Source organism: Pogona vitticeps, chromosome 5 (assembly GCF_051106095.1).
Source record: "Pogona vitticeps strain Pit_001003342236 chromosome 5, PviZW2.1, whole genome shotgun sequence".
NCBI lineage: Eukaryota > Metazoa > Chordata > Lepidosauria > Squamata > Agamidae > Pogona > Pogona vitticeps.
The window spans coordinates 129,361,787-129,385,427 of record NC_135787.1 but is presented as its reverse complement, the minus strand read 5'-3'; the positions used below and the strand labels follow the sequence as shown (position 1 = coordinate 129,385,427).

General features: G+C 40.0%; 1 protein-coding gene across 13 annotated transcripts in view; it reads right to left on the bottom strand.

Moving 5' to 3' along the window:
* The window catches only part of CADPS2 (calcium dependent secretion activator 2), a 371,478-nt gene that overhangs the window by 242,241 nt on the left and 105,596 nt on the right, over positions 1-23,641 (bottom strand). For all 13 annotated transcript variants that reach the window (XR_012087419.2, XR_012087420.2, XR_012087421.2 and 10 more), the window contains exons 3-5: positions 20,522-20,854; positions 4,698-4,778; positions 594-830 (exon numbers count right to left, since the gene is read on the bottom strand). Coding sequence is in view for 10 of the 13 variants with exons in the window: in XM_020803108.3 (XP_020658767.3) it covers positions 594-830; positions 4,698-4,778; positions 20,522-20,854 (651 nt within the window). In the remaining 3 variants the exon portion in view is untranslated. The remainder of the gene's footprint in view (positions 1-593; positions 831-4,697; positions 4,779-20,521; positions 20,855-23,641) is intronic.

Here is a 23,641-nt window from a genome sequence, read left to right as displayed (position 1 = left end):
CAGGATTAGAGAGGGGGGGGGCTCATCAAGCAGCATTTTTCACTCATCACAGACGAGTGGTCGAGTGCATTTTTCAAACCCTGACAATCTACATTTATTCAAATATAGTCATGTCATCTTCTGGTTGCTGCACAATGGTGGAGGGCGGGGTTTCACATAACTGGGGATTATATTTGGGGTAGGGCTTATATTACGAGCATCCTGAAAAATCATACTAGGCCTTATTTTCAGGTTAGGTCTTATTTTAGGGGAAACAGGGTATTATAGCTTTACAAAGGCAACATGACATTCCCACAAAAGATGAGCTGCGTAAATGAGAGCCGTCTGACAGTCCAAAACATTTATTTAAAATGTTGCTATCAAAAGGAGCAAAGATTTACATATATTTGCCCTTCATAGCCTAAGAAGCTAGAAATGTTCTGCCAGCATCACATTCATGAAACGTCTGGTGGAGTATCTGCCAGAAGATAATTCTGAGATGGGAATGGGGAAAAAAAGCACCTGTCTTTGGATATTCTAAAAGTACGTGTAAAACTGGGCAATCCCAGGAAGACTGAATATCCCAGCAATAATTACATGGTGTGTACACTTACCTCCAAAGTGAATGACAGCACCACATCAGATTTTGACAGCTGAACCTCATTTTCATCTCCTATGTCCAAGAACGCTGAGTTTTGTGATCGCTTTAACTTCTGTAGTTTAAATTCTGGTCCACCTTTAGACACTGGAAGACTTTCCAAATTTGCCATCAGCAAATTCACTGAAGAACGCAATTCTTCTATATACATGTGTTCCATTTCTTTGGATATAAACTTTGGAAATTTTCTTTCCTGGAAAATATTTTTGAAAATCCAGAACTTAAGTTACTGCTCAGCCATTGTATGCTTTAAAGTTCTGTTTATTGAGATCAAGTCCTATTAACTAGCATTTACTCTTACATAAATATAAAATACACTCACAGATGAAAAAGCAGAGGAGCTTTTTTATGGGCTTACTTAGGAAGATACTGTGATTAAAACAGCACAGTGAAATGTATGTAACAGGTTTTCCACATATCCTTTTCATGTCTTAAGAAAGATAAAAGGGTCTCTCCTTTGATCTCCATTTCATATTTTAAGGATCAGGGTAGATGTATAAGTATATGATTTTGGTGCAGGTACTCCCCGACTGATAACAAGCAGCTGTTTCTCAGAGCACATGGTCTATCTCATTTCAGTATCTTATAGTTAGCATGCTTCATTCTATGATTGGTAAAATAAACAAGGGCTTAGATTACAAGTGTAACTGCTTAGAGATATATCTGTAAGGAATATAAACCGAGGGAGTGAAAACAGGTTAATTAGAGAAAACGCTGGTATCCCTTAACATTGTATTTGACTGTAAGCTTAGGATAACATCAATATCTGTACCTGACACTTGTATGTACAATTCAGGTATTTTTGTTTCTTGCTTTAGACAGGCTTACTAGGGTGTGCGTGTGTGTGTGTGTGTGTCTATATATATATATATATATAGATAGAGAGAGAGAGAGAGAGAGAGAGAGAGAGAGAGAGAGAGAGAGAGAGAGAGAGAGAGAGAGAACACTGAAGGGACTTGTGGTTTAATCCACAAACTTTTCCTTGTGCATAGGAGTATATATATTCCTAGTAAGCCTGTCATCATATGGTGCTTGTTTTAGACAGGCTTACTAGGAGAGAGAGAGAGAGGGGCTGATAGGTTGGTGCATGTGCATGTCCCCCCCCCCTCGCTTTGCTTTCAGGGCTGCTGTCTCTGCATGTGTTGGCTTCGGGGTAAACAACTTGGGGCTCGGACTTGAGACTCAGACTCAAAGATTTGCCAACATCACTGCTTATTAACTGATCAGACTTGTGAGAGCACAGCCACATCCTAAAGCGAGCACATCTCTGCTCTACTATGTAGATTAGAATATATGGGGAAAGGCATGCACTCACAAGGTAGTGTGGTTCATTTCATCTGTTGGGCAGAATGAGGATTATATGTGCATTATAAAAATGTGTCAACTTTAATATCAGTATTGGTAATTTAATTTCAATTAATATGTCTTATTAATTAAAATCATGCTGCATGCCTGAAAATCCCCGTGGAAAATCTGTAGTCAAAACAGTGTACTTGACAATAGAGCTCTTCAACATTCTTCACTAACAGACAGAAGACACAGGCTTAGCATGCTGCAAGTGATTCTCAAGTGTATCCCCAGAATTGCGTACATTCAGGAAACAATTTGGGGTCTGATACTTATTAATAAAAAATAGAAACTGATGCTCAATGACAATACATCTAACAAAACAACAAACAACAAAAAATGGTTCTGCATCATATGGTGCTTCTGAGCACATGTGTCACAAGTAGACACGAGCTATGTTCACAAGTAATGCTAAATCAGGATTTTGAATTGCTGTATGTGCATCAGGCTCTGAGAGCCTGCGCAAAGCTCTGAGTTTAAGCATGGGTCCTCACCTACATTCTTTTCCTCGAAGACAAGACTATCAATGGTTGTTGATCACAAGGACTATACATTCCAGCAATATATACCAGTTGCTTGGGAACAACAGCAAGAGAGTGCTGTTGTACTCACTTTCTAAAGTCCTTTCATTAAGGCAAGGGAGCTGAGCCACCTTCTGTCGGGGGGGGGGGGTGAATTCAGTTTAGAGAAGCCCTTGAGGGATACATTCGAGTGCTTTGATGTAACAGGGTAGATCCAAAATGCCACATTTTAACTTAAAGCTCTTAGTGCTGGTAGCTATGCCTTAGGAATAGCAATTAAACCTTTTAAAATGGAAAAATCCCATTGTGAAGAAACTGAGAAGCTGAAGATACATGGAATCCACCTTGAAAAATCAGACTTCTCTGTGAGTGTGTGGGAAAAGCTGTCTGAGAGTGTGCGGCTAGTAACAAGAAGTAGGTAGCAAGATAATCTCTTGTCAGAACGGCCTTCAAGGCTAAATCTACTGCCTCCCTGATAGTGCACATTAATGAGAAGATGATTTCAGCTATGGGAAGGGAGGGGGTAGAACTTATTTTGGTCTTCCTGAACATTTGAAGGAACTTAAAGCCTGACTGGTGGACCATCTAGAGGGGTCTAGAATGGGATTTTAATGTATAAAAGGAGGTTCAGAATAGAGATGGGATAGTCATATTCATCACCACCAAGATAGCAACATTCTACCTAGAGTCTGGGTTCGTGACCTTAGCAGGAGATCTACATAAGGGATTCCTCTAGCAGGGGAACTGTGTAGAGCAGTGGTCCCCAACCTTGGGCCTCCAGATGTTCTTGGACTTCAATTCCCAGAAATCCTGGCCAGCAGAAGTAGTGGTGAAGGCTTCTGGGAGTTGTAGTTCAATAACATCTGGAGGCCCAAGGTTGAGGACCACTGGTGTAGAGGACACAGGAAACATCTATAGAGGACACAAGGAATAGAAGAAAAGCTGAGAAGTAGGGAGCTAGGAAGGGAGTTAAGATGAGGATGAAGATTACAACTGTTTAAAAAAAGGTCAACTTTTTGCCAAAGAACCTTCGTATCAGATGGTAATCTAAGACAAGACAGGCTTCCCACAGGCAGTTGACTGGCAAGTATATGAGCAGAATGCTGCACTAGGCAAATCTTTGGTCTGATTCAACACAGCTTTCCAGAAGTTCTGGTCTTCCTGCATCCCATATGGTTAGGAGGAGGGCTGCTGCCAAGGTTGGGAGGAGGACTGCTGCAGATTCCTTGCTTTTCCTTATACACTATTTTTTTTTAAACCAACTCTAAATGCTGAGCAGGAATTTTAAGAAGTGGATGGTTCTCCTGACTTATTTAGGAAACTGGGAAACAGGTAGATGCCGGAATGGAAAGGAGCAGAATGGGGACTTCTTAATAAAAATTGATGCAAAATCCAGTGAAATGCCATGGGCAAACATCAAAACAATATCTTAGACCTAAATCCTAAAAATATTACTCTTTCATTAACTCTTTACTGCCCCTAAATCTGCCGGAATGGAACACAATGGCCCAGAACCGCAATATCTGAGTAGGATATTCAAACCAAATTTATGACACACATGTGGCCAGATAAGACAGATGCACTAAGTCATAAATCATTGTCAGGAACCACATTCCAGTATACCTTTTTGCTGTTCTGGGCAGAAAACTGATATTGCGAAAAACATCCTGGAATCGGGACTTCTGAGTATGGCAGTCCAATGAAATGCACCTGTCCTGTTTGGCAAAATGGGATCAATGCCACAAGCCCCAAAATGAACCTATGTGGAAACACATAGGGGAGGCCTATATCCAACACTAGATGTCAACGGACATAAAAAATAAAATAAACTATTAGCTACAATATATTTTAGAAGACAATGTGAGGGTGACATTTTCCCATTGTATTTCAAGAAATATGCCATGTTATGAAACATAGCATTAGCAGCAATAATCTGTATACTTTCCTAAGCAAAACTACATAGGTCTGCTTTCAAAGGCATTTATGGAAAACAGTAGATGGACAGGAAGATTTGCAACGGATGAATGCAACCTAATGCAAACAGCACACACTGAAGGGGGACCATGCTCTGAAATCAGCCACACTGAATTCAGTGGACCTTGTTCCCTATTAAGGATATGAAGAACTGCAACCTTAAAACACGTTCAGAAATATTTTGCTCTTTAAAGCTAGAAATAGAAATCAAACCTTACTTTTGCCATTTGATCAGCCATTTGCAGGCGCCCATCAAGTTCACGTCTGATCTGGGCTGCTTGCTCATCTGCGTTGTCCAACTGGGATAAAGAATTAAAAAGGGGCAAGAGGGAATATATCAGAAAATTAATAGTGAAGTACAATGAAGTATGAAATATCTGACATTGTCATGATCAAATCAGAATTCCATCCCTGGAGTAAAAAAGTTTAACTGCACCTCTCATATAAAACAACAGGAAACATAATCTTGTGAAACTCATTCAGTTGACAATGGTACATAAAATAGCAAAGGCATGAGGTTCAAGGCATGCAAATATAAACTATGAAAACTACAGAACATCAGCATTAGGGATGGTTTAGCCAAATTCCAAATCAGACAGAACCAACTTGGACTGACCACAGCTGGGTCTGAGTTGGTTCAGAGCAGCAATGGGGGGCATCAAGCCACAGTAAAAGAAGACCAGACAGTGTGACCCCAAAAAATGCTGCAAAATATCACTGATGTTATGTGCCATGAAGTCACCTCCAGGCCAGGGCAATGCTGTGAATGAGGGAATCTTCAAAATGTCCAATTATTAACACCCTTGTTTAGATCTTACAAACTCAAGTCCATGGTCTCCTTTATTGAGTTAAACCATCTCAAACATGCCTGAAACTTTCCCTAGGATTATCTGCAAAGCAAACATCATCTTCAAAACAAAATCTCAGGGTTGAGAGAAGGCAAAGGAAAGGAGAGCACTGGACTTCATGTGTGGACAGTTCTGTGAGGGAAGCACACCAGTGTGGCACAACTGCTGTGCTTCAGACCAGAAAAACACAGTAAATCAGCTATCTTCCTTTCTTGTTCTCTTTTTAGTTGTCTAACCGAAGCAGGCAAAAGACCTACTGGCAGTTACTGACAAGACTGTAGACTGGGTTTTTTCCTCTTTACTGCAGCCTACTAGTACCCTTCAATAGACGTTTCCAAATCCTCTTACTATAGAATTACACCCTTCATCGTTACATTCACTGTTTATTTTACTGAGTCTCTATACCAGTCTCAGTGGTCAAAATCCTGTTGCTTAGTGTAGCAGACAGCCCACATGTCACTCCTGTCAGTCATTGTAGAGCTCTAGTGCATGAGGCTATGACAGGACAGGAGGGGCGGAGTCAAGAGAAATGGGTGAGACAGAGAATCAGTTAGGGAGAAGATTGTGAAGTGTTTAGACAAGAGATTGGAAAGTTGGTGTGCTGGAGAATATTAAAGAGTTAAAAGTAATAAGAGATACATAGCCAGAATATATTGAGACCTTGATTAAAGTGAATGAATTCCAACAAGCATACATGTAATTATATCCATGTTTATTGAATGAGTAATAAAAGAACATCCATGATTTTCCTTATGTGATTAGTAGTAGGAAAGAACCTACCAGGCCATAAATAAACCTTGTTATATTTGGCAGCAATAGTCTGAGAGTCATAATTGGTACAGTGAGGGTAATATCCTCTGGTGGCAGCGAAAAAGGGTGAAAAGAACAAGTTGTGCCCGAAGGTGAACCTGTGAGTGGGAAAACATACAGGGGACACTGGGGGTGCGGGATATTTAGCATAGTAAATCAGACTAGACTAGTCCCATTGAATCAATGGGGACTTGATGTGTCAATTCTTCCATAAGTTCCATTGATTCAAATCATCCAACTCTTAGCTGAAAGTTACTAAGCTATAATTAGTCACAGTTAGAGTAGGCTCATGTAAATCAATGGAACCTATGGAAGAGATGGTTATATTGAGTCAATGGGTATAGTGCAATTTATTACATTAAGGAACAAGATTTTGCCCAGTGGAGTTACTTGAACAAGCTATAAACAAGGCTTCTGAGTGCCAACTTCCTCCCCTGTCACTGCTGTATAGTCGGCAGAAGTAAATTAACTCAGGGAAACCCAGGTGTGACTTCACAGCAGATGCATTAATATGTTTCCAGACGTGCAGTTCCCAATAGTTGTAAATATATATATAAGATGTTTTAAAACTCCACCAAGCACTAATGGCTTTTTACAAAAGAAAACAAAAACAGCAACAATAATTGTCCTTTCTTTTAACCTTTAGAAAAGCTCTCCTGAAATGGAAAACTTGGCACAGTGTTGATTTACTCCTATTGTCTTACGTACAGCTTAACAGTTCCAAACCCAGTGCATATAAACCATTGCAACACTTATCCAAGTTCTTGTTCATAATCACTGAAAAATTTCATGAAGCCAAACAAATAATATGTAGCATATTCAGGCACTAGAAACAGAAGTTTTCTAGGCCTGAACTATGTGCTCAACAGCTCTTGGTAAGCCTTTTTCTTGATCTTCTGTAGAAAACAGTAAGAATTAAACGTTGTGGCAAGAATTAAGTTAACAAAATTTCTGAAATGTGAGTACAGTATACACAATACTGGAATTCGTCTGTAGAAATTTATCAGCTTGCCCTTCCTCCCTACTCTCTCCAGTCCTATTACTTTGGCTATGTCTCCTGTTATCTATATTTATCCATTTTGTAGTTTAACTTCTTTTGTAGATTTACTGTATGAAATGGAAAATAAATATTACAAAGAGCATTAAATATTTTTGGATTTGTTTTCTCTAACAGTTTCTTCTTAGAAATTATTGAAGTGGAAATGTACCAAGTTGTGTTAAGGAGTAAGGTACCATCTATGCAATAGCAATACATATTTTGTCCTCCCAGTTCAGACTATCCTTTAGCATCAGTTTCAGGTGAATGGAAATCTATGTGCAAGTTTTGCTATTTTTGTCTTTCATACTAGCATTATCATTAGCAACAAAGCAATATCACAAGGTAAACCATTTGTTTGAATGCACTCTCATTGTGGGAGAAACTGTTATGGACAATTAAAACACTGAGTTCAGATATAATGGTACACTACAGTTTAAGGTTATGGTTCCCAACCTTGGGGCCCCAAATGTTCCTGGACTAAACTCCTAGAAGCCTTCAGCACTAGCTGTGCTGGCCAGGATTTCTAGGAGTTGTAACCAAGTACATCTGGGGACCCAAGGTTGGTAACCGATGTTCTAGTATAACCTCAAAGAGGCTGGAAGCTTCTGTTTCAATTTTAGATTAGCTACAGATTGTGCCAGTTTGCCTGGTATATTAATCTGTGATAAATCAAAGATAGAAACCAAACCTTCTGAACTCATTTCAGCTACCCATGGAGAACAGCACACAGGTAGGGCAGCAGCCAAACTCAACTGGGACTTAGTACAATTATTCAAACCAGTCTATAGTGAAAGACAACACAGCAATAGGAGATCTAGCCCAACATTTACTTCCTGAGATTTCGACAGTGGACTTTTTAGAAATTCAACCTGAACTGCCTTATCTTCAAACATTGCCTGTAATTTATTAAATGCCTTTACTCAACTGAAGTATACAAACAGGAGAATATGCCTTGTTCTAAAAAAAAAGAAAAAAAGAAAAAAGAATCATTACACTAGCCTGTTCTATTCAGACCTTGCCAATGCTACAGCACATAGCTTTCAGAATTTAATTAAACCAACCATAGCAATGAATCTAATATATCCTAATCTCCTAAAATCCCAAATAATGGAAAACAGGATGGATAATTTCTGCTCAAAATGAACACGGATGATCTTCTCATAAAACCAGCGAGTTATTTTCTCCAATGATATACTTCAGCTTAGAGAAAGCTTTTAATGAATATCCATTCCTGTATAAAAGAGCTTTACAATGGACTTTACTGCATACCATCAGACAAAGTCACAAAATATACAATCAGCACATTGTAAAGATCTACACCACAATCTATGGGCACCAATGATACAAACAAACAGCTACAAGTCTTGAAAGTGTAGCTGCTGCTAGTACTTAGCTCATTTAAGTACCCCAAGCCATCAACTATCTGCAATTTTCAGACATACAAATAAAGACAGAGCCAATAGAATAAGACAGAAAATACTGTGTTAAGTTTCAATATCCATACTAGAAAGATCTAGTTGTCTTAGAGCTGCTATGCACATTATGCATCTTTGAATTCTTGACTGCACCACTTCAAATGGCAGCTTGTGGAGCTTGATGAATACAGGAATCTAGCATATCAGTGCAAGAGTGATGCTACACCTTGTGGCAAATTAAGACAAAGAAATGTTGTTTGTTTTTATGTGTCACCAAGTCACTTCCATGTTATGAATCAGTGACCACCAAAAGGTCCTCTCATAAACAGCCTTGCTCAGTTCTTGCATCCTGGTAGTCGGTAGCAGCCACAAAGCTCTCCTCTAACACTTATTGCTAACAAATCAATATTGCTCCTGCCAGTTTTCTTCAATCTATAGCTTTCATATCCATACATAGTAGCTGGGAACATTACAGTGTAGATGATCTCCTCTTGAGTCACAAATTATACATCCTTGTGCTTCACAACCATTTATAGTTCCTTCACAGCTGCTTTTCCAAGTCTCTGTCTTCCTTTGATTTCTTGACTGCAGTCTGTCTGGTAACTGAACTGAGGTATATAAAATCTTTAACAATTCTAATTTCTTCATTGTAAACACTGAATTTATGTATGTCTGTGGACATAATCACTAGCTTCTTAATATTTGACTGCAGTCCTGCTTTTGCACTTTCTTCTTCCACTTTTATCAGCAGTTTTTTTCAAGACACTGCTGCTTTCTGCCAGTAATATGGTATCATCTGCATATTTTAGATGACTGATATTTCTTCCATCTATTTTCAATTCCCCTTCATCTGAATCTAGTCCAGTTTATGAGATGGTCTGTAAACAGATTTAACTGACAGAGATAAAATATACCCTTGTCTAACACATTTGCTTATAGGAAACTGTTCTGTTTCTCCATATTCTGCTCTAATGCTAATTTCTCAATTAAAGTAAAGGTCATACATCAGGATCAAATGCTGAGGCACACCCACTTCTTTCAGAACAAACCATAGCTTCTCATGATTCACATAATCAAGAATTTTGGTTTTATATAGAAAGCAAAAAGATTATCTTCTCAAATTCTTTGGGAGGGCTTTGTACCATATATCTTTCTGATTAGACCATAGTTGCAAAGCCACAGAGCATACAGTCATGGCCAAAAATATTGGCACCCTTGAAATTCTGTCGGAAAATGCAACTCTTCTCTCATAAAATGTTGCAGTTGCAAATGTTCATTTATTTGGTTCACGTTGGAACAATCCCCCCCCCAAAAAAGACATAGAAGAAAAGTCAAATCTGATATAATCCCACACAGAAACCCAAAAATTGGTTAAAGAGTACAAACAGGTACCCAGGCTGCATTAAGGGATATTGAATCTCTTTGACTCAAGGAGGGGGGGGCATTATCCTTGACAACTCAAATGTAGTATAAAATCAAGGAAAGCTGTCTTAGCTTGGAACATATATAACTGCAAGATAAAGGGAAGTTAAATTGATACCTCTGGCATCTTAAAAGCAAGCCACCTGTCTTTGGTGCTTTGAAAGCCATGAAGCTCCTTGTCATGCAAGTTTTCAACAACAGTTAAGAGAGGTTTCTCCATGCATAAGGTCAGTGAAGACCAAGTGCTCTCACCGGAGGCATTTGCAACATACTATAATTTCATTGTATGGATGTCCTGACTTCAGCAGTGCTTCTATATGAATATTTACTAGGAGATTGCATTTGACTTAATAAAGAATCTGCATTCAGTTTCCTTGGCTTTCCCCCCCTCTTATGTGTCCCTTTAAAAAGGAACCTGCAATATTTTGAACTAACATATGCTCCATCTGAAAATATAATCGATATGGAATAATGATTAACACCAGTAATGTGTACCTTCTTTTCATGAAACTCTTATTTCATGAAGAAATAGGAAGCATAGTGAGGAATCAAACCCCTAACCTCAGGCTCTGCAGTCAAATACTTAATCCACTGAGCTATCCAAGTGCAGGCATTTCAACTGTAAATAAATGAACACATTGAAATGAATGTTTACTAGGAGAATTACTTATAAATAGGTATCCTAATTAAACAATCCTACGATTCAAACAAAAACATTTGGCTCATATTTAATTTAATCTATTTATTACAGTCAGATGACCAGCTCATAAAACATATTTATGATTAAAATACCGTATACAAAATGCAGTTTAAAAATATACAACCAATTCATAAAACATATTATGTGGCTAAAATAAACAAAATGCAGTTTGAAAATTTACAGCCAGTTCATAAAACATATTGTGTGGTTAAAATATACAAAATGCAATTAAAAAGTGTACAGCCAGTTCATAAAACATATTATATGGTTAAAATATACAAAATGTAATTTAAAAAGTGTACAAGTGTAAATAGTGTACTGGTTGTAAAATATGGGGAGAATCAAATACAGCATTTTTATAGCTATCCTTTGAACTACTGGATTGTCTAGGGCAAACTGGTTTGGACAGGGTCTTTGGATTATAGGGAGTCCTTCCTACATATTCGTAAACATTTGCAAACATTTCCTCCCTTTGGTTGGGACCACAACATTTCTCTACAACCGACAATAAATCATCCTCATGCTAAAACCAGTCAATCTGTGAACTCAGGAGACTATAAGGGAGCGCTGTTCCATTGCTGATGCACAAAATTTTGCTGCAGAGCGTGTAATACGGGAGTCTTAATCGGAAAGAAGTAGCTTGATGTAAAATTCATCAGGTCTCCCTGAATATCTAAGAATGATTGGGCTCAGGATGTCGGTGTGTAGATCTCTATAGAAAAGACAGTACAGTAAGACTTGACCTACAGTTTCCACTTGTCCATCATTACATGGACAGAGGCAATTTGAGACAGGTACAGTGGTGCCTCGCTTAATGAGCGCCCCGTAGTGATGAATTCGCATAGCAATCCCTTTTCCGGGATCGCTAATGCGAAGGCATCGCGTCGGCCCCAATGGGCGAAATTCGCATAGCGAAGATCGGTAAGCGTTTCGCTTACCGACCTTCGCTTTGCGACCCGCGGATCAGCTGTTCAGCGGGTCCAAAATGGCCGCCGGAACAGCCGAAAGGGCCGGAAGCAGCATTTTCGCGCCCTTGGTAAGCAAGGGGAGGACGCAAAAACGCTGCCGGAACAGCCGAAATGGCTGCGCACAGCGTTTTCGCGCCCTCCCCTCGCTTACCAAGGGCGCGAAAACCCTGTGCCCGGCCCTTCCGGCTGTTCCGGCGGCCATTTTGAAGCCGCTGAACAGCTGATCCATGGTCTCGCTGCGGCCGAAATGGCCGCGCGCAGCGTTTTTGCGCCCTCCCCTCGCTTACTGAGGGCGCGAAAATGGCTGCCGGACCCGGAAAACATCGCTGTACGGTGAGTTTTCTGCCAATTTGGAATGGCTTTTTTTGATCTGTACAGCGATGTTTTCGCATAGCGAAGGTTAATCCGGAACGGATTAACCTCGCTATGCGAGGCACCACTGTATACTGTATGTTGAAATCTTCCCTCCATGAGCTTAGAGGGTAAAATGTTAAGTCTCACTAATGTGAAGGCTCTTCTGGTCTTTGACACTGTGCTTGTCAAATATGCAGATATTGTAAAGGCATTATTAATAACAACACTGTATTTGCCTGACTGGCTTATATGCTCTTGAAGTTCTATGCCCCAGGTTCTTTGTTTGAGTGCTGTTTAGCACCAACATGCCCCATCGCCAAAAGAACGTTGGTGGAAAAACCCATTCACCTTATTTCTTTTGTAAGTTGTAGTTTCCATTCTGATTGAAAGGAGTCAAAAAGTGACATCTGTGCCAAGCCTTCTGAAGAGAAGAGAAGCTTTAGTCAATAATTAAACATATGGACTTTGGCGCTTGCTCTTATGACAATTAGGCCAGCCTCCAAACAAAGGGATACATTAAGTGTACAGGGGGGTACAGTCAGAATAGATCTCAAAAATTTGGTTTGAACTACCTCAAGATGACGTAGGTCAGATAAAGCAAACAATTTGAGAACATTTGAGCAACAACTTTAGCCTTGAAAACCTGAACGGCTGAGGAGATATGTTGACCCCCTTTGATGTGAAAAATATCTTGTTAATGCCACCGCACTTTTATGAGCATTTAGTGCTGCGTGCTTTATGTGGGGGGCCTAGGAACCCAAGGCATGAAAGATTATACCCAAGTATTTGTAGCTGGAAACCTGCTCTATGAGATGACCACTGATAGCCCAATTGTGCTTCACTCTTCTGCTACTGACCACAAGAACTTTGGTCTTCTGGTAATAAATTACTAACTGCTCTTGATTCCAGTAGGAAGAAATCCCCCTCAAGAGTCTTCTCAGTCCCACACATGTTAATGAGAGTAGGACTGCATCGTCTGCATAAAGCAGCATTGATATATGACATGAGTGCATGGGGGGGGGGGTGAAATTCAGGCTTAGATCAATCTTCAACTATGTTATTAATATAGAAGTTAAACAGGGTGGCAGCCAGTATACAACCCTGTTTGACCCAATTGAAAACTGGGATTGGATTGGAAAGAACTCCAGATGGATTACAGAGGACTCTCAGGTGGGAATTTTAAAATATTCATCTCATTATCAGAAGCAGTCGTCTGTCTATGTTGGTAGATTCAAATTTGGCCCAAAGTTTATTTCTTGGAATAACATCGAAGGTGGATTTAAAATCAATAAAGGCTGCATACAAGGTGCCTCCTTGGGGGTGAAGGAGTATTTATGAGCTAGACGTTGTAGGATAAAACCCTGCTCCAAGGTAGACTTTCCTGGCCTAAATCCTGCCTGCACATCCGTCAATATACTTTCTGCTTGAAGCCAGTCCGAAAGCCTCCCCAGTAGATATCTTGCATAGAACTTACTGATTGTACTAAGTAGGCTTATTGGACAGTAATTATTGCCTCTTTTAAATATTGGTACTACTGTATAATGGCTAATGCCCAGTCTTCTGGAATACACATGGTATAATTAATCCAGGAAAATAGGGGGGCCAGGACTGGTGTCCACCAGTTCAGGTTGGCCTTGAACAAGTCTACTGGAATGGGATATAATCAGCACCAGGTTTGGCTCATATTTGTACTGATGTACATAAAGCTCTGAAAATGAAACTGAACAAGAGGAAGAAATATGTCTTGGAAAAAAAACAAACCTAGAAGGCCTGCTAGCTGAATCTCCTCCATGCCCAAGGTAGGGAACAACAAATGCTTGAGGCAGAGGAATGATTCTACAACTTTTGGCATGTCAAAGGGTTAGGTTTGTTCCATTACACCACCTTAGAAATGCCTTCACTGCCAAAGGTGGAAGGTAGGCATGGGAGCTTCATATTTGTATCCAGGGGATACGAATATGAAATACAGCACTACAGGTGACATGGAGGTCCATTCCCTCCCCCCAGAACCAGCCTGGTCCACTTGCTGGGCTCCGTGTGGAGTGTGTGCCCGTCATCATCGTTGTCGTGCCAATTGTGGAAGTAGCCTGCCCAATGCATCCCCACCTCTCCCTACAGCTGACTGCTCAGCAGCTGAGCGGGGAGACTCATCATCCCGCCTCCTCACTTGAGTAATCGGCTGTGGGGAAAGTGCTGGCCAGGCTACTTCCACAATTGGCATGACAACAATGACACACATGCTGCATGGAGCCCAGTGAGTGAACTGGGCTGGTTCTTGGGGGAAGGAATTGGACCCCTATAACACCTGTGGTTCCACACTACAAATTCATTTCCCCTGGATACAAATACGAAGCACCCATGTCTAGTGGGAAGTCATTGTCCAGGAAGTTAGGGCCATTTTCTTGCTCAAAAATAATGGGAATGATCTTTGTCTCTCTCAGATGAACCAAGGAACCAATCAAACCACCCGAACAGAAATGTATTTTAAAATAAATAGATTCAGGTATCTTTTACAAACATAAAGTGCTGATAGAGCTGAATACTAACACAGAACCATAGTACCTTAAACTGGCCTTGGCTTTGATGCTGACAAGACCTTTAATATGCTGAGCTGATTTTGTAAAATGTAGTGTAGTCATTAGGTATTATATCAGTTTATTTGTGCAATCAAGTGAAATATAAAAATGCTATTTTAGACTGCCAGCTAATGATCTTGGTCTGATTATTCTTTCTTTCTATGTCTGACTGCAGCACATAACAACAGTTACTCTGGGTCAGATCTGACAGTGGCCAGTATCCTGTTTGCAACCACAGATTGCAAATAATGGAGGGGAAAAATGTGATTTGGAGGGTGGAAGAATTAGTTGGCAAATGCAATTTGGAGAATTAGTTGGCAAATGCAATCCAAATGCCAGAGTAACATCTAATAATGCATCGCAGACTTGGCTTCATATTGCTGGGCCTCCATTATAACACATCTTCTTCCATTGCTGTTGCTTCATTCTTTTTTTTTTCTTCAGTCAGTGCATATTCTTCTTGTATTCATGGCAGCTTTGCCTATCAGAGAACTACCTGCTTTTTAGCTAGCCTACTCTGTCTACCTTTCCCAATACTCATACTGCTTTGTTCCCCTGCCCTCTCATCAGAGAGCTGAATGGTGCTGGGACTCAGGTGGTTGTGGGGAGAGAAAGGGATTAAAAAACCTTCCTGTTTTAGAGTCTTCCTTTTTATTTGCCTTCATTTCCAAGTCAAAGATAATTAACTCAGAATAATACCTGTTGAGGCAATACATCTGGATAAAAATCAGATTTGATAAATGCCCAGTAAGAACCATTCTGAAAACATTTAGAGATTCACAGACTATAGCTATCTCAGCTCCTCCCCTAAATATACAGTCTTTTTAGCATGTAGAAAGCTAAACAAAAATCGAATCAGACATTCTTATCTCACTCACAACAAGCTGTATTCTACAACTTATCCTAGGTAACTGCACAAATTTCATCATGAGGCGTTTCCATAGCGATATGTAGATGGCTATTAAAATGTCCAAAGATGGCAAACAATGTTTTATTAGAGAAGATACAGAAAAAGGTTATAATGCACAAAGTCCTGAATTCAAATTGAAACAAAATAATTAGACTGGGTCACATGAAGGTAGGTTGCAGAAGTCAAAAAGATATACAGTACATAGAAAGAAAGACTGTCTGAAAGCATTAAGAACAGTTCTCTTTAGTGCAAGTATTTCTTTTTTTATAAAGTGACTTCTATTTATCATTGATCTCCAGAGAATCAGTGTTTAAAGGGAAAAATACTCTGTATTTGAACTGTGTGTTGAATTGTATGCATCTAATAATTTCTTCAAGTAGAAATTTCATACCTCCCATGGAAAAACAGTTACTCAAGAAGAGACAAGCAATTAATTCAGAAACAAGTGAAAGGGACAATATGGCAGCCTACCAGAGACAAGAATCAGTCCACAACTTTTCCATTCCTTGTCATGGAGACAAAAGTGAAACTGTCATTTGATTTGCCAGTATTTTTGATCATGGCTCAGCTGGGCATACTGCCTCAGATGGGCTAAGGCAAATGCATACAAGCAGAGGAGGGAAACAAGTACATACGTATAACAAATAAAACTTCCTCAGTTTATTCCCCACTCACATTCCTAGGAACTACGGTTAATGACGGCAATCACCAAACTACTGATTCTGTTAAAAAATTCCGTGCTTAAGCATCACCCAGCCATCTCACGATGACCCCCCAACTAACTACATCAGCTTCCTGTAGTAAAATAACTGCAATTTTTACTCTTCCAAGTTTAACACTACTAATATTATCCAAATCAAGACAGAAAAGATACCAATTGTTACATATCATTATCTCTCAATATAATGATTTCCTCTTTGCTAATAGGATTCACCCCTTCATGGACTGCTGCCTTCTCATATCGAAGGGGCTTGAGTAATTCAGAGAAGCTATAGGCTATGCCGTGCAGGGACACCCAAGACGGACAGGTCATAGTGGAGAGTTCTGACTAAACGCGATCCACCTGGAGCAGGAACTGGCAAGCCATTCCAGTATCTATGCCAAAACAACTCCATGGACAGAAACAAAAGGCTAAAAGATATGACACTGGAAGATGAGCCCCTCAGGTCAGAAGGCGTCCAACATTTTACTGAGGAAGAGCAGAAGACAAGTAGAAGTAGCTCCAGAGCTAACGACGTGGTTGGGCCAAAGCCGAAAGGACAGTCAGCTGCGGACGCACCTGGAAGTGAAAGGAAAGTCTGATGCTGGAAAGAAAAATACTGCATAGGAACCTGGAATGTAAGATCTATGAACCTTGGGAAGCTGGAGGTGGTCAAACAGGAGATGGCAAGAATAAACATTGACATCCTGGGCATCAGTGAACTAAAATGGACAGGAATGGGCGAATTCAATTCAGACAATTATATCTACTATTGTGGGCAAGAGTCCCATAGAAGAAAAGGAGTAGTCCTCATAGTCAACAAAAGAGTGGGAAAAGCTGTAGTGGGATACAACCTCAAAAATGATAGAATGATTTCAATACGAATCCAAGGCAGATCTTTCAACATCACAGTAATCCAAGTTTATGCACCAACAACCGATGCTACAGAGGCTGAAATTGACCAATTTTATGAAGACTTACAACATCTTCTAGAACTGACACCAAAGAAAGATGTTCTCATTTTGGGGGACTGGGGTGCTAAAGTAGGGAGTCAAGAGATAAAAGGAACAACAAATACGTTTGGCCTTGGAGTTTAAAATGAAGCAAGGCAAAGGCTAATAGAGTTTTGTCAAGAGAACAAGCTGGTCATCACAAACACTCTTTTCCAACAACACATGAGGCAACTCTACACATCGATATCACCAGATGGGCAATACTGAAATCAGATTATGTTCTCTGCAGCCAAAGATGGGGAAGCTCTATACAGTCAGCAAAAACAAGACCTGGAGCTGATTGTGGCTCTGATCATCAGCTTCTTATAGCAAAAGTCAAGCTTAAACTGAAGAAAGTAGGAAAAACCACTGGGCTAGTCAAGTATAATCTAAACCAAATCCCTTATGAATACACAGTGGATGTGAAGAACAGATTATGGAACTTGATTTGGTGAACAGAGTGCCTGAAGAACTATGTATTGAGGCTCATAACATTGTACAGGAGGCAGCAACAAAAACCATCCCAAAGAAAAGGAAATGCAAGAAATCAAAGTGGCTGTCCAACGAGGCCTTAGAAATAGCAGAGAGAAGAGAAACAAAATGCAAGAGAGATAGGGAAAGCTACAGAAAATTGAATGCAGACTTCCAAAGAATAGCAAGGAGAGACAAGAGGGCCTTCTTAAATGAACAATGCAAAGAAAAAGAGGAAAATAACAGAAAGGGAAAAACCAGAGATCTGTTCAAGAAAATTGGAGATATTAAAGGAACATTTTGTGCAAAGATGGACATGATAAAGAACAAAAATGGTAGGGACTTTACAGAAGCAGAAGACATCAAGAAGAGGTGGCAAGAATACACAGAGGATTTATGCCAGAAAGATTTGGATATCCCGGACAACCCAGATAGTGTGGTTGCTGACCGTGAGCCAGACATCCTGGAGAGTGAAGTCAAGTGGGCCTTAGAAAGCATGGCTAACAACAAGGCCAATGGAGGTGATGACATTCCAATGGAAATATTTAAAATCTTAAAAGACGACACTGTTAAGGTGCTACACTCAATATGTCAGCAAGTTTGGAAAACTCAGCAGTGGCCAGAGGATTGGAAAACTATGGCAAGTTCTTAAAGAAATGGGAGTAACTGACCACCTTATCTATCTCCCGAGAAATCTATATGTGGGACAGGAAGCAACAGTTAGAACTCGATATGGAACAACTAATTGGTTCAAAATTGGGAAAGGAGTACGACAAGGCTGTATATTGTCACCCGGTTTTTTTAAGTTATATGCAGAATATATCATGCAAAAGGCAGGACTGGAGGAATCCCAAGCTGGAATTAAGATTTCTGGAAGAAATATCAAGAATCTCAGATATGCAGATGATACTACTCTGATGGCAGAAATTGAGGAGGATTTAAAGAACGTCTTAATGAGGGTGAAAGAGGAGAAAGCAAAAATATGGTCTGAAGCTCAACATCCAATAAACTAAAATCATGGCCACTGGTCCCATCACTTCCTGGCAAATAGAAGGGAAGATATGGAGGTAGTGAAAAATTTTAATTTCTTGGGCTCCATGATCACTGCAGATGGGGACAGCAGCCACGAAATTAAAAGATTCCTGCTTCTTGGGAGGAAAGCGATGACAAACCTAGACAACATCTTAAAAAGCAGAGACATCACCTTGCCAACAAAAATCCGCATAGTCAAAGCTATGGTTTTCCCAGTAGCTATGTATGGAAGTGAGAGCTGGACCATAAAGAAGGCTGACCGCTGAAGAATGGATGCTTTTGAATTGTGCTGCTGAAGGAGACTATTGAGAGTCACCTGGACCGCAAAGAGAACAAAGCTATCCATTTTGAAGGAAATCAACCCTGAGTGCTCACTGGACGGACAGATCCTTAAGCTGAGGCTCCAATACTTTGCCCATCTCACGAGAAGAGAATACTGTACTCCCTGGAAAAGACCCTGATGTTGGGAAACTGTGAGGGCAAGAGGAGAAGGGGATGACAGAGGATGAGATGGATGGACAGTGTCATCGAAGCTACCAACATGAATTGACCCAACTCTGGGAGGCAGTGGAAGATAGGAGGGCCTAGCATGCTCTGGTCCATGGGGTCATGAAGAGTCAGACATGACTTAGTGACTAAACAACAACAAATAGGATCCAACTTCCCTGTTTTAGTAGCAAAACAGTTAACTAGATGAGATTTTTCCCTCTCTCTCTCATGACCCACACATACACCCCTCTTTCAGAATCTTTCACAGTGCTACTTTAGAAAAAGAGTTTTGCAACAACATAAAGTCTAATAAATAAATTGTGACATACGTGATTAAGGGCCTGAGACAGCTTCTTCAGGTTTACAGACTATTCTCCTTAATGGCTGGAACACTTGTCTGTCTATATACATACATACGCACAGGTCACATTATTACAAACAGAAGGAAAAATACTTATACAGGAGGTCAAAAGATCAAGCAACATAAAAGGCAGCAGTGTGAGTGTCTCAATATTACAGAAAATGCAAAGGACTACAAGATCTAATAGAGAGGTACAGTTTACCCTTAACAGATCAGCACTAATGATGGACTGGGATAACAAGGCAAACACTGAGATACAGGCAGTTGTGCAGTGAACCTGACACTCCAACTGTCTACTATATTGCCTTTTCGTGTAAAATGTACTCCTAACTTCCAGATCTGCAATATTCCTTGGAAACCGATGGACGAGACTCTGAAGTTCAGGGAGCAGCAAGGAAGCAGCCTTCATTCCCAGCATAAACCAGGTTTACAGGAAGGTAACCATGCCAGATAACTACAGGACAGACAAGATGGATGCCTTCTTTTTTCCCATATGTTAGGCATTTGAGAAAGGAAGAGAGGAGAAGGGAGCAACCTCCTTATTGTTAACAACAGTGAAAGTGCTTTTTTGTGCTTTCTTTAAAAGCCCAACAAAAGGACAAAGAACCATCTGTCCCACAAGTTCTCTGCACATTCCATAGAACTAGAGCTTGGAAAAGTAACTTTTTTGGACCGCAGCTCCCAGAATCCAGTGGCAATCCAGAAAGTATTTTTTTTCTGTCTAACACTCTGGCAAGGGAGGCATTTTTTTTTCCTACATGGCTTGTCTAGCAAAGAAGGCTAAATGTTATTTCCCTTAGATATGGATCACTTAACAAACATGCTTAGTTTTGCCTTTAGAAGTACTCTCAATTATATCATAAAGAGTGGCATTAAGATGAAGTGAAACAGGCAAACAATGGCCAGCAAGGAATGGAATAATCTATGTATAATCAACCTAAAATGAACTACTTACTTGGCAGGCATTGTAGATTAGTTGGTGCTCCAACTTCTTAATCCCTAGGATCTGTTGAAATATTTCATAAAGTTGTTCTTTGCTCAGAATAAGTTCTGACACAGCACTTAAGGCCATTCTATTGGGCTGTTTGTACAAGTCCTCCTCTCCTCTATAAATGGCATCAAATTTAGCTATCCAAGAACTCAGGACAGTCTCTTTGCTTAATCCATCTATTTCAGGCAAACTTCGGACCCTTTTTTCTATGTTCTTCTTAAAAACATCTCTGAAGTCATTTGCTGAGCACCCTCCACTGTGGACCATTCTGGCAACTCGATCACTCTTGAGAAAAACCTTTTGAAAAAAAGAAATACATAGTTAGGGGCAAAGCTTAAGACAGTTACTTTTGAAAAATATTTAGTTGCAGTTATATATATTTTTTAAATTAGTTATTATAATACTTGCAATTTGTAAAAGTATAACTTCACTTTCCCGCCTCTTAAAAATAGAAGTGCTGCTTTTAAAAATCACAAATGTATCAACATATGAATGCTGAAAAGCATTGATGTGCGTTTTCTTCTTCCTATCCACCCCACTGTTACTTCAACATCTATAAAAGAGCACCACCAGGTAGATACAAGCCAGCACTTGAACCATAATGTCTTTTTCCTCCACCATTTGATAAGGTTACACCTAAATAAGTACTGTATATGAATAACTAAGTTACAATTAAACAGCAAAATTATGCCTTGTGAAGTTACAACTGTAATGCAATATAGTCCTACTTTAGTTAAAGGGAAAAAAGGAATTAATTGAAAGTAGCTATTATTTGTAATTAGTAAGTTTCACACTCTGATGAGAACAAACTTCCAAAAATTAGGGGGAGGGGGCTGCTCTGAAGTCATGACTACCATGCTGTGAAGCAACAATATATATGTATTCCAAAGCTGCTGAACACTACTCATATATAAAAATGTTTGTATTCTCTGGCTTCAAGATTACAATTCCAACTATTACACACTTACAGCTTTGGTGGCTGATGACATTACAAAATCTGCTTCTATTATAGAAAAGCAACTTGTCTCTAGCAATGAGGATTGCAACAAGGAGCACAAATGTATGTAGCAAACATATACAGTAATCACCCACATCACTGTATTTCCCATCCAACATGTACTTTTCTCTTCCATGCCCACAGAGCAGTGCAGTAATACCCACGCATGGCAGAATCTGCACATATCAAGCTTGTTCAATGAACACAATCTAAAATGTATCTAAAATCTAATGTAGCACAAATCTCTCCCTTGGACTATCATGTTTACGACTATGTTTTCCAGCACGTCTCTACTTTCCATTTGACTGGCATATTCCTTCTGTTCTTCTGGCAAATGTACATACTATTAAACTCTGTGAATCTGCTCCAAAATAATACTGACATTACTCAGCACCAAGGCCGGTTATGATGCTAATGATCTCCTTCCCAGAGACCAATGTTTATCAAACCAAGAATACAGAATTATATAATGTATCACAGAAGAATAGGGACAGCAAGAATCATCCAGTCCCCTGCCAAAACAAGTAATCCCTGCCTAAAACATCCTTGACAGGTGATCACCTATCCTCTGTTTAAACATCTTCAGTGCTGGGGAATTATCACCCTATGAGTCAGTTTATTCCATAGTCAAACAGCTCTTACTGTTAGGAAGTTCCACCTTATGTTGAGTTGAGATCTCCTTTCTTGTAATTTAACTCAATCTCTTCAGATCTTAGCCTAAAAGCTGCATAAAACAAGCTTGCTCCATTGTTCACATGACAACCCTTCAAATATGTGAGGATGGGCATCACACCATCTCTTAGTCTTAGGTACAGGAATTTCAGACTTCAATATACAGAATTCACCAAGAATTCCTCCAACCAGAATTCCAGGGGCTTTAGCCAAGAAATCAAAGCCCTTGCAGGAGTTTTCAGTTACTCACAGATACTCTGTCAGCCATTATGTTCCTATGAGGGAGAAACAGGAAATGATACAATGGCTAAATTATGTGGGAGCTGCATGGGGTTAGGAAACTTGTAGTCTCTGCCTATTAGGCTCTATACAGGCTGCCTCTTAAAAAATGACCAGTCCTTCAATTGCCTGTGTCTTACATGAAGCTTAGTCAACACCACTCATTTTCTCATTCTTCTTCACAGGCACATAGTGGCTGACAAAGCCTCCATTCCCCAACTTTGTGTAACTGAAAACACCTGTAAGCAAAGCAAAGTGTGCTGCTTATATACCACCCTATAGTGCTTCAAGCACTCTCAGGGTGGTTTACAAGTTAATTATGCAAGCTACACATTGCCCCCCACCCCAGCAAGCTGGGTACTCATTTTACTGACCTCGGAAGGATAGAAGGCTGAGTCAACCTTGAGCCGGCTACCTGGGATTGAACCCTGGGTCATGAGCTCAGTTTTGGCTGCAGTACAGCAGTTTAACCACTGCACTATGAGGCTCCTCATGTAAGGACTTTGAAATCTCCAGATTTTGGCTGGGTTTGGGATTTCTGGTAAATTCTGGGGGTTGAAGTCCCAGCAATCTAAAAGTCCAATGCCTACTCAGTCTTTTCTCCGCAAGACTAAACACACCCAGCTCTACCACAATTCCTGAAATGGTCTTCATAGATGTGAACTGCACAGCAACACAAGAAAGAAACTCCAGGAAGCTTGCCCTATCAGGCCCAAATTGTTTCTCCAAAGAGAAATGGGATGCTTCAGATACAACATAATGGCCAGGCTTGCCAAGAAAAAAAAGTGTGCTACTGAGAATGCCCAATGGAGAGCAGATGAAAAAATCTGTGTTTTTAAGTATCACTGGCAAGCTGCTATTTCATCTGCTATGATAAACACAACAACTGAGTTCCCTAAGGGAAGAAACAGATCAGGTGACTCTTACAAAGACCTTCTAAAAGGACTTACAAATGTTAAATTTTTACAAACAACAGATGAACAGCTAATTAGCCACTAGTATGCTTTGACTTGTGTAGCCTTCCCATATAGCAACTTGCAACATAATATGCAGGCCTCAACCCACTTTTAAAGTCCTCTATACCTATTTTGGCTCAGCATACCTCGACAAGTTTCTTCCAAGAGAATGTGTACTCC